Genomic DNA, 12213 nt, shown 5'->3' on the forward strand with positions numbered 1-12213 from the left:
TGAGCCCTCTGTGTATAAATGTGTCTGCGTTGATTTAATCAGGAAAAGATCGGGAAGTGCTGTTCCACTACCAGCTTGACCTTTCCTGATTTGCGTTCGGGGGCTTCAGGGCCTGTTCCACTTCTTGGCTTTGCTGATGCAAGCAGCCGACTTGTGGGTGGGGTGGGGGAGGCGACGGACGTCATTCACCTTGGCAGGTTGCCAAGTTTTAGCGTGATGCAATCCGGTACCAGCTGGAGTGATTTCCACACTCATCTTCTCAAACGGCTCGCCTCTACTGGCGACCTACTTCTCACGTACAATGTACACAAAAATCTACAATTTTTGGCTCACCTCTTTCAATATCTTGAAGTGGAGATTGCAGTAGTACCATCTTACAAAAATCATGTCCTTGTATAAACACTGACATTCATTAATCTTACCAGGAATAGGCCTATATCATATTATGACAAAGACTTCAAATGAAAGAAAAACATAGTGTACACTTGCACTCTAGGTTAATTTTCCCTTGCTCTAGAGTAGATCCATATTTTCATTTATTTTAGCCTTTTTTTTAATGTCAATTTCAGAGAAAAAAAGTAAAAGATGCAAGTGACATACATGCAGCTAAATTGTAAAATAATCCACTGATAGTTTAAGAGTACATGTAAGTGTGCCAGGCTTGTGCTTGAAATGTGTACCAGTCTGTGTGAACCATTTTGACACTTACTTTCCCACATGAAAACATATGGTGCGTTTAAGTTAAAACTCAACTGCCATGTTGATTTAGTGTCTCACATTGTGACAACACTTTTTAGGTAAGATTGAATTGTATCCTGGTGTAAGGTCTCAAGTGTCAAACAATCAAGAGGGCAAAAATTAATGTAATATTTTGTAACCTTATACCATGGGAGACAGGAACATAATTTAAAGCTGTGAGATGTTGTACCATTACTGATTAAATCAAGTACCAGGTAGAAACATGGAATGTTTATAAAATAAAACTTTCACCTATTACAGGACTGCAGTAATGAGTCAGTGCGTTTGCAAAACCTAGCATAGAGCAGTCACAGTACAGTGGCCTGCGGTCCCATATGGGCTCATCTGTGAAAGTAGAAATCGTTGCAAGTGTTGACACTTGCCTTCATATTACTACTGTTTACTCTCTACAAATGCAAACCGCTTTATGTCACGAGGGTCGCCAAGTTTAATCCATTTTTGATGGGAACCTGATAAATCTCCTACAAACCCTACAGGATTTTCAGATCCCGATACAGAATGGGTTAAGTGGGAATGATTCATTGCCTCGACAAGGGATTCAGCAAATTTTGTCCAGTGGAGTCAAAACAAATTTTCGCAGACAAAGCATGATACATCTCCTGTTGACTTGTGCAGACAGCATTAATTTCAACCACTTGTGTGTCTGTCTGTAGTTCTATACAAGGTAAAGTAGCTCACGTCTATCTCCGCTCTCCTCATCCATCCATCATGAGTTGTCAAAAATGTTTCAACTCAAAAGATTGAGAATTCTCTTCAGTAAATGACTACACTGGGATAAGGTTTGAAAAGACTACTGGTGGTCAGTGGTCTGGTCATAAAATACATGTATATGGTCACATCTTGAATCAATATCCTGTATATGTTTTGTGTTGATTATGTTATAAACGGTTCAGTAACAGTTCGACATTTGTCACTTTCGTGACCATTATTTCCTTGTCTTATGTTTTCCTTTCTTTACTGTGTTCTTTTCTGTAACGATGTGTTGGAGAGCTTGCATTTTATTCTTATTGAAGTAACTTGTGTCTTAAAATTTCATCCATCATTTTAACACTGATAGCTGACAAATATGGTGAGTGTCATGGCTGATTCCAACCTGGATACAGTGGTCTCTACTCTCTCACTCCTTTGCCATTGTTTTTCACCTGCTGCATTTAATCTATGCTCCTGCAAAATCTAGCAATGACTCGCTGCAATATATTTCTTTTCTTTCTATGTTTCCAATGAGGTGATAGCATATCTGGGATAAATATCATTATATAGTGTGATCAGATGTAAGGAATGATTTCTGCTTAAAATTAATCTCTTTGCCTTTTTAAGGATTCTTTTTGTGTGCTTAATGGGATGGTATAGTATTGGTTGAGGTGAGGATTCAGCTTTTAACTTTTTGCGAGGTACTTAGAAACCACTTTATGAAATGTTAAAGAGCATAAAATTCTAAGTGGTATTCAAAGTTAAAGTTTACTTGATGAAAATCGGTTTTGGAATGGCCGAGATAGCCAAAAACAAAGTAAAACAAAGCCATCCTAATAAGAGGTGGGTCCCATCTTTTATTAGTATTGCTTTGCTTGAGAAATATATGTATATCAGCCATTTCAAAACCAATTTTCATCAAATAAACTATTAATTCCTCTTAGAATTATATGCTCTTTCATATTTCATAAGATGTTTCTCATTATCTTAAAGAAAAAAAATCATTAAAAGCGATGGAAACCTGAAGCCCCATCTCAACTGAAACTGTACCATCTCTTTAAAATCGGCCTGGTCTTCAGACGGACGCATAATAGCTCTTGTCGCTGCATCTGGGGGGAAAAACATAACAAAGCTGATCACCTGCGAAGAGGACCTGAAGAAATTGCGTTAGGGTATTTTCACAGAAATGTAACAGTGATTTTTTCTTTTCTTTTTTCTGATATGCCTCCTGCTATTGATTTTCCTGGTAAACTTTAATATATGATCAATCCAGTGCTCCTACCCAGCTTATCATTGTCATTCTGAGATCACAATTTGGTTGTTAGTTTGTAATGTTTGTTGAAAATAACAGTTTTTTAATGTGTCAATATTTTGTTTTTAGTGTACTTTCTCTTCATTCTATTTCTAACCTCTGTTCTATTGGAAACTCAGTTAGTCATGATACATGCATGTTCATCTATGCACAATTACACTGTATGAAATTTTGCCTTAAAAAATGTCGAAAGTTTTACTGTCAGTACCCAAAAAGTGTAAAAAGTCTTATTCTCAATAACCCCCAATCACCTCAAAATGGATAATGCCAATGCAATGAGTAATAATGATTTGTTAAATACTTACCTTGATGTTTCTGAATTTAATCTAAAGTATGGGGATGTATATTCAAACTCATTTTCCTTAGTTCATTTTAATTGCAGAAGTTTACCGTGCAATTTTGAAAATATGAATGTCTGTCTCAGTAGTATTAGTCATAGATTTAAAGTTATAGGAGTAACAGAAACATGGTTGAATTCATCCTCATCAATAGATATGTATTCCCTTGATAGTTATAAATTTTTTTGTAATAATAGGAAAAATAAGAGAGGTGGTGGAACAGGTGTGTATACACATGAGTCGTTGAAATGTTTTGTAAGAGATGATTTAACAGCTTTTTCTGAGTCATATGAAAGCATTTTTGTAGAAATCCCTAGTAATGTTCACTGTAAAAAAACTGTTATAGGTGTTATATACCGCCCACCATGTCAAAATATTGATGCTTTTATTAGAGATTTTACAATTCTATTGGATAAGATCGACTTAAAATTATGCAATTGTTTTATTTTGGGTGATTTCAATGTCGATTTAACAAAACTGAATGTTAATTATAAGGTTAATTTATTTTTAGATTTGTTGTTAAGTTTTCATATGCAACCAGTTATCAATAGTCCTACACGTATCACCCAAACATCTGCTTCTTTGTTAGATAATATCCTTACAAATGTAACTATCCCTATACAGTCAGGCATTCTTGTAAATGACATCAGTGATCATTTACCGATTTTTGCTATTCTATCAGACCCTACTTATATCAAGAATGTGTTGCCATGTAAAAATCAGAGATGTTTGATTAATGAATCTAATTTACGGATGTTTTTTATGAAGATGATTAATATACGGTGGGAAAATGTTTTTGTTGAAGATGATGTAAATGATAATTACGGTATCTTTTTGCAAATATTTCAAGAAAATTATGAAGAATGTTTTCCAAAGAAATTATTTTGTCCAAAGAATAGAAATAAAAAACCATGGTTAACAAAGGATTTATTAAAGCTTTGTCATAAAAAATCACAATTGTATAAGAAATATCTTTTGAATCCCACTTTGTATCGAAAGGAAATGTATAGAAAATGTCGGAATTATGTAACTATGAAGATACGACAAGCTAAAAGAGATTATTTTAATAGGAAATTTGATAAAGTAAAAGGTAATATGAAGAGTATTTGGAAATTGATTAATAATATTTTGTATAAAAGTCAGAAAAATACTGTTATTGAGTCTCTTCATTTCGGTAATGAAAAAGTTACCAATAGTCAAGATATTGTGAACACATTCAATGAATATTTTGTTAATATTGGTTCAAAATTGCAAGATTTAAAAAATGATGTATATGAGAATAAGTCTTTTCAAGATTATTTGAAAATGCCAAATGGTAATACTCTTTTTTTGAAGCCTATAACAAATGATGAAATAATAACTATAGTTAATAACATGAAGAACAACATCAGCTCTGGTATTGATGATATTGATATCAAGGTGGTAAAATGTGTTATTTCATTGATTTGTGTTCCGTTATTTATTATTTTTAATGAATGTTTGCGTACTGGTACTTTCCCTGAAAAAATGAAAATTGCACGAGTCACACCAATACATAAAAAAGGACAATTAACTGATGTGAATAATTATCGTCCAATATCAGTATTGCCTATATTTTCGAAAATATTAGAAAAATGTATTTATAATAGGTTAATAGAATTTTTGAATAAACATAATATACTTATTAGTAATCAATATGGTTTTAGGCAGAGATATTCAACAGAAACGGCAATATTACAACTGATTAATAAGATAAATCAGGCTATAGATGATAAAGAATATGCTTTAACGGTATTTATTGATTTAACCAAAGCATTTGATGTTATAGACCATTTCATTTTGTTACAAAAATTATGTTATTATGGTGTGAGGGGCACTCCATTAAAATTATTTACAAGTTATCTCTCAAATCGTAAGCAATTAACAAATATTAATGGTGTTCATTCTAATCTTAAAGAAATAAAATGTGGAGTACCACAAGGGTCTATTCTTGGGCCTCTTCTTTTTTTATTGTATATAAATGATTTGCCGTATTCAACATATGATGTAGATTACATATTATTTGCAGATGACACAAGTGTATTTTGTAAAGGCACAGACCCAAAGACATTATTTCATAATATGAATGTTCAACTTGATTGTATAAGAAATTGGTTGTCGGTAAACAAATTGATTTTGAATGTTGATAAGACCAATTATATATTATTTGGAACAAGAACTAAAATTGACAGTAATTTGAAATTGATGTATAGAGATGAGGAAATTAAACGAGTATATGATATAAAATTTTTGGGTGTTTTTATTGATGATAAATTGTCCTGGAATTCTCATGTGAATCATATATGTTCAACAATATCGAAAAGTATTGGTGTTCTGTACAAATTACAATTTCTTCCACAGAATATTTTAAAGATGCTGTATTATTCGTTTGTTTCAGTTCACATAAAATATTGTAGTATTGTTTGGGGTTTTACTACAAAGAAAAATATTGATCGTATTCATAAATTACAGAAACGCAGTATTCGTTTGATAACCAACTCTTCATATTTAGCTCCCAGTAAGCCATTATTTCTTAAGATGAAAATTTTACCTGTTCAAGAATTTATTTCTTTGGAAAGTATGATTTTTATGTTTAAAGTTTCCAACAATGTTTTTTCTGAAGTATTTCACAACCATTTCACTTTGAATTGTTCTATACACAATTATAATACCAGGAATGCAAAAAATATTCACACACCATTAAACCGGATTTCAAAAACTCAATCCTCCATTTTTTACCATGGCCCTATTCTTTGGAATACTCTTCCTCCAACACTCAAGAGTAGCAAGATCTTACGTCAATTTAAAAGGCTTTATAAAAAACATATTTTTGATGAAATGTATCTGAAACTGTAAGTATAAGTATGCATTGTTTCCACCTCTGTCTCTTTTCTTCTCTTTTCATTGTATCTTTGACATTTGTTTTATCAAATGAATTTGTATGATAATTGTTTAGTTGAAATGTATTGATAATTGTTTGTAGGGGATCGTTTCCAACAAGCCTCTTGTGTGCTTTCTATGATCCCTCCATTCAAAATGTATAAATGTTCTAAGGCAATTGTATTTTGATATTTGTAGATGTTATGTTTTGATATGGAAATAAATGAATGAATTTTGGTCCAAAAAATCTATACATACATTTACACAGTATGTGAAGTTTTTAACTGTATCACATTCTGTTACTGTACTCGTATCTCTTTGGATAAAAGAAAAATTTGTATGACATTAACCCCTTATACCTCTGGAAATCTGGGTATTGTGCAGGGGTATGTGTGTAGCATTTAAAGTATGGGAACCTTCTGGCAGGCTTGACTAATACAATTATATAATGTATATAATATAAGTGTTTTGAGCAGCATAATGGGGGAAGTATGAAAGTGCTATATAAAAAGTATTATTGGTATTATTCTCATGATTACTAACTGGCACAACTTAAATGTAATGCAGCAATGGGATTCAGATCTATTAAATGAATTATATTTCAAGTCCTGTTACATCTCTCTCTCTCTCTCAAAAGGCCCATTCTTATTTATAAATTGTTAAGGCATAACAAATCTTTGTCCTAGCCATTCACACTTCAGTGAAAAACAAACACAACCAATTTGAAAATAATAAAAACAACACCACCAATTCAAAACTGCAGAGAATAAAAAGTTGATATCACTGCCTTTTTTATCTTTATGCAAATTCATATTTGGCTCTGCAGCCTGCTGCATGCAAATGATGTAAGAATACCCTCAGCCAGTTTAGTTGCCTGTATCAGTTGCCTCCACTGGGAGGATCCCGAACACCGAAAGGAAGTCATGTGACTTAAACCAATATTTTTGCCGCGAGCATTCTCATCGAAAATTGCCCCAGCAAACTTCATGCAAGCTTGGATAAATTGCACCTCGATCTATCTTCCAGCAGTATGTTTTGGATTGATTTTGGCAGCATTGCCTTGCTGCTTTCAAGGAAATGTGATATTAGTAGTGTCACAATTTTTCAATGTTTTTGTGAATGGCCTTCTTCTCTTTGAGTTGCAGGGGGATGTTTGGTTGCATGTTTACTCACTCTCCTTATGGCCCTATTTAGCACAATATTCCCTTGAACACAACTTCTATTATTAGTCTAGAATCCTTTCATCATCCCCAAATAATCCTACATACTTTAGTCTACCTTAATCCTCTTCTCTTCTCATGCAAATCACAACCAGGACAAAGGTTTAGCCTGATATTGAATTATTCCATTGCTGTAGTCTTTCGCTAAAATTTCCATATAGTGATGATGTCAGCAATTACAAAATAGTAATCCCCATTTTAGCTGACAACTGTATTTATTGTTCAGTAGTTTTCTATAAACTTAACATTTCTAGTGTGGCACCTTTGATCTGTGTAATGATGGTTTACTTCAGCAAGATTTGACTTTTAAAACCTCTTTCTGTCCCTTTCCCCATTTCTACCCTCCAGCTTTACCCCCACCCCACCCCCATCAGTTGTTGCATCAGCTGAATCATTTTCCATTGAACCATCGTTCATGATTTGAAGTCTGATTCCTCATTTAAAAAACAATAAACCAAAACAACAAATTCTATCTGTGCTCTATCTCCACCCCCCCCCCCCCTTCTGTTCAGTCCATTGAAGCTAGGCAATAGTGTTATTTCCGTGTAGTCATTGACTTCACAGATTTTTTTCTTTCATAGAGCTAGAAATTTGAATTGTTTTCTGTCATTGGTGTATTTTTGCAGGGGGAACACAATATTTGTCTGCCAATACAGCATTTATAGGATCGTCACCCAAAGCATTCTCGTACGGAATTGCATTCTACCAAGGATTATGGGCATATGAAAGCTGGTGAGTATCATACTGGAAGTCTTGATGGGTGATCATGAAATGATGTCTTTATCTTTTTACCGAAATAATATTCAAATTTTTTATTGATCTTCAAGGAATTCATATAAATTCATTAAACTGATATTGTCACAAAATGAAATTCATCGGCATGCCATTTATGTCCTCTTAGCCTATAGAATTTAGAACGACTACAATATGAACAAATTCATGAACAATTCTCATGAGTTTACAGCATGTTGACATTTCTGTGTCTCCCATAAGGCGTAGTAAAATGTTTGGATGTCTTAATGAAGTTTTGAATAGCTTACGACAATCCACTCATAAATGGATATGATCAATATGATGAACAGCAGTTATATAACGCTATTCATCTGTAGAATGTTAAATGATCAGTCCTTGTACAAACCATATGCGCCTGTATATGCATGTTTATATGTATCCATATACATTTTGCGAATAAATCAAGGCAAATCAAATCAAATGCCTTTTTAGTGCAGAAAGGTATTATTTAGGCATGTTGTTTACCTAACAATGCTGCAAAGTGTATAAAGGTGGAAAATATATGTATGTACACACACACACACACACACATATGAATATTAAAGTTGAGATGAAAATGAGTAATGGCCATTGAGTAACAACTGTGCATATCACCTCTGATTTCAGGAACCACCTGAACTTTGTAGCAGAAGAGCTGGTCAACCCAACAAGGTATGGATGGAGATAGATTCCCCAGGGCCCCATTTCACAAAAAGTTTGTATGATAGTAACTCTTGCTGGAACGGCAGTCGTCATGGTAACAACAAGAATCCAGCTTCCTGATTGACTGTTGCCATGGGAAGTTGCCATTCCAGCAAGAGTTGCTATCCTAACATCTTTTATGTAATGGGTCCTAGGATGGATGTTGATTGTGACAGCTAGAGTAATGATAATAAGACAACTGGTTGTTCCATTATGATTATATCATGTCAAAGAATGAGTTTTAATATCTTGTTGAATAGAATCTGTTATCTTTTGATTTTAATGGGGAAAAAATGTTATCTTTGTCTTTTCATTCCCTTAACTTGTCTGAAAATTACATTTTAAACATTTAAAAAGTGAAGAAAGGAGAGATTAGATAAACACAGGTCAATGAATATTTCTTCTCATTGTAGGGGAGGAGTGCTGGGCCAGTGATGAGTGAAGACAAAAGTGTGAAAAACTAGCAACAAAAAGGAAGGGTGAAATACCTGGAAAAACCACAATATGTCTCCATACATGACTTTGCTTTAAAAAAAAAGAAAAAAAAAAGAAACAAGACTGACAATGCTCACAAAGTACGGAATAGTATTCCTCATCTATTTGGAAAAGGTGAGAGACTATCATGTAAGCGTACAATGAAATTTTCATTGTATTTTGACTTCAGCAATGCTGAATCTATGCAAATATTGTCTAATCCAGAATTGTGTTTTTGTAGAGAACATGCGCATACAGTATGCTTAAAACATAGGGCCTACACTGCTTTATCCCGCTGCTGTCTAATATGAAAAGATTGCAGTCCTGGCATAAACCAATGTGAGCCAAAAACATGGTGTACTTCCCTCTTCGTCAATAGAAACCTTCCCTTGGCCATTGGCATCGGTATCCCACTGGTGGCGCTCTTCTACTTGCTAGTCAACGTCGCCTACTTCACCGTCATGTCACCTCAGGAACTCCTGGACTCCAATGCAGTGGCAGTGGTACGTAGTGTTATACTTGGTTCCATGACATTTGCTCCTGCGAACAATTGCTCCCTTTAAATATCTGCATGCTAAACCAAACATAAATTCTACCCACAAACATAATCCTAACCCTAATCCTAATCCTCACATCAAACTAAATCCAAAGCCCTATCACAACCGTAACCCTACAATTGTAAGTCCTTTGAGAAAATCAGACTGGAGCAATTATCACAGGAGGAAATATCATGTCACCGTTATACTTATTGGGCCACATACACAGTCCCACTGCATGACTCTCATGTACACGTAGGCCTACCACTACATCCACATATTAAAGTTGTTATTCCATTGGCCTGATTTTGTTCAAGATGAAGTTTATATTTTCATAAAAGTTTTGTCTTGAGAGTTTTTATGTAACAGTAGAGAAAAAATAACAAAAAGGTTTTGCTCAGGGAGGGATCCACACATGCATTACTAGCATACCCATGTGATGTAAACTCACTTTAGTGTTTTCTTTTTATATTCATAGCTTGTCATTCATAAAGTTATGATTATAGTGTGTTTGCTCTGTGAATTTCTATCATTTTGAATTGAACTTTCTACACACCCATGGCAAAACAAAATCATTTCAGTGGCTGACAGTGGCTGACTTTGAAAATTCAGACAGGAGATATTGAACCATCAAACTTTTTAATGTACTAGTACTGAAAAAACTAGATTGCTCATTTTTCAGCCAAGATCACTATTTTGCAGTTATGGTTGTTTTGTTTTAAAGTCTGTAACCTTATCAGGATAATTTGGTTAAAGGGTCACATATAAATGTAGCAAGGTAAAAATTTATTCCAAGTAACCTGTGTCGTGTGTATGTTCATTGCTTTCGTCCATCATTATCTCAATCTCTACCTCACACCTTTCCTGACAGACGTTTGCAGAGCGCACCCTTGGTCCCATGGCCTTCATCATTCCCATCTTCGTGTGTTTCTCCACCTTCGGCTCCGCAAACGGGAACTTGTTTGCCTCAGGGAGGTAAGGATGCAATTTAAACTTTGACCTTTGTGACACCAGTGAAGCTTGATAAGTGTCATTGGCAGATCCACTCTGAGAGTAGTCATTACTATCCATCATTTACTTGTATAAAGTGATGCTAGTATTGGCCAATATTTTTTATGTTGTTATGAAGACTTTCTGGATGAACACCTCTTACAGAATAAAAAAATGTGTATTAAAGTCCAGACAAAGCAACTTAGCCTCCCTACCTGGCAGGACATTAAAAAAAAAAAGAATACTATCATTTACAATGTTTTTGTCTAGCTCAACAGACGGGTCTGCATCTGAACTATTCAAATCACACGTTTAAAGCATTGCCTGCTGCCCTCACTGGGAAAGAGATGAATATTTCTTCCAGTGCCATGTCATTAAAGCAATACTGCCATCTAGTGGCAGAAGAAATTGATATCACCAAAACCAAACAGTACAACCACAAGGAAGATGATATCTGCCATTGGAAGAAATGTTTTTACTTGTGACATTTTGACCTGTTCAACAAAATATACCAACAAAGTGAAAAATATTGGTATGAATGTTGCTCATAGGGAACTATTATTGCCCTCAGATGCCTATAATGCACCTGCCCCTTTGCAATTCCAGCAACAGAGATGATTATACTTAGGAAAACTTTGGGCACCTGAACACAGTAGAAAGTCAGTGTATAAAACCAATTGTTGTTGTTATTCTAAATGTCATTCACAGATTACCTTATGCTGCCGCCAAGGATGGACATTTACCCCAGATCCTTTCCTTCATCCATGCCAAGAAGTTGACTCCTAGCATCTCTCTCATCACAACGGTAAGCCACCTGTTTTAACCTCCAGCACACAGGATCCATGAGCCCAAGGTGGGCTGCTGTGATCCATTTGAATTTAACGACGACCTGATTTTGTTACGACACACATGGGAAATGTGTGTTGTTGCAAAATCAAACCGTCCTCAATGGATTAATCTATTTTTGTTCCTTTATCTCACATCTGCTGATAGTCCTCTGTGGATTGGCCATCGTCTTTGAAGCTCTAGTGTCAGACTGCAGGTGACTGCTGTTCTAACGAGGTCCTCTGGACTGGCAGTTTTCTTTCATTTTATAGAAATTTTGTTACAGCTGAACAGTGAACTAATTTCAATTTTCAATTTATATTTCAATTTATTTGTTCAATTCCACCAAGAATAACAAATTACAAAATTGTAATATTGGGCGAAAAGACAAAAATCAATGATTTGACAATCATGACAGATAGCTGATAAGAGACTTAACATATTTATATATGTAGATCAGGTGGAATAAATAGGAGACCTGCTGAGAAGCAATGCTTGTAAATTGCAGAAACTCCTATTTACAAATACAAACTGTTTGATAATAGGTTTTGGCGGCTTTTGACGCAATTCCGCCATCATTCCTCTTTTATTTCTGAAAAGAAAGAAAAAAGAAGAATTACAAAATCAGCATCAAGAGCCACCAGGTACACAAGAAGATATGAAGATATATGGGGGGATGATGATTTTGGAACCTGAAT

The 12213-nt window shown here is 34.6% G+C and overlaps 1 protein-coding gene across 1 annotated transcript in view; it reads left to right on the forward strand.

Moving 5' to 3' along the window:
* Positions 1–12213, forward strand: part of LOC139744645 (b(0,+)-type amino acid transporter 1-like) — a 37778-nt gene that overhangs the window by 13401 nt on the left and 12164 nt on the right. Inside the window, exons 5-9 of the mRNA XM_071655075.1 lie at positions 7844–7949; positions 8616–8660; positions 9544–9667; positions 10572–10675; positions 11399–11495. Coding sequence (XP_071511176.1) covers positions 7844–7949; positions 8616–8660; positions 9544–9667; positions 10572–10675; positions 11399–11495 — 476 coding nt within the window. The remainder of the gene's footprint in view (positions 1–7843; positions 7950–8615; positions 8661–9543; positions 9668–10571; positions 10676–11398; positions 11496–12213) is intronic.

This window comes from Diadema antillarum, unplaced genomic scaffold (genome assembly GCF_040938485.1).
Source record: "Diadema antillarum isolate AM-2024a unplaced genomic scaffold, OU_Dant_1.0 seq00001199_RagTag, whole genome shotgun sequence".
Classification (NCBI taxonomy): domain Eukaryota; kingdom Metazoa; phylum Echinodermata; class Echinoidea; order Diadematoida; family Diadematidae; genus Diadema; species Diadema antillarum.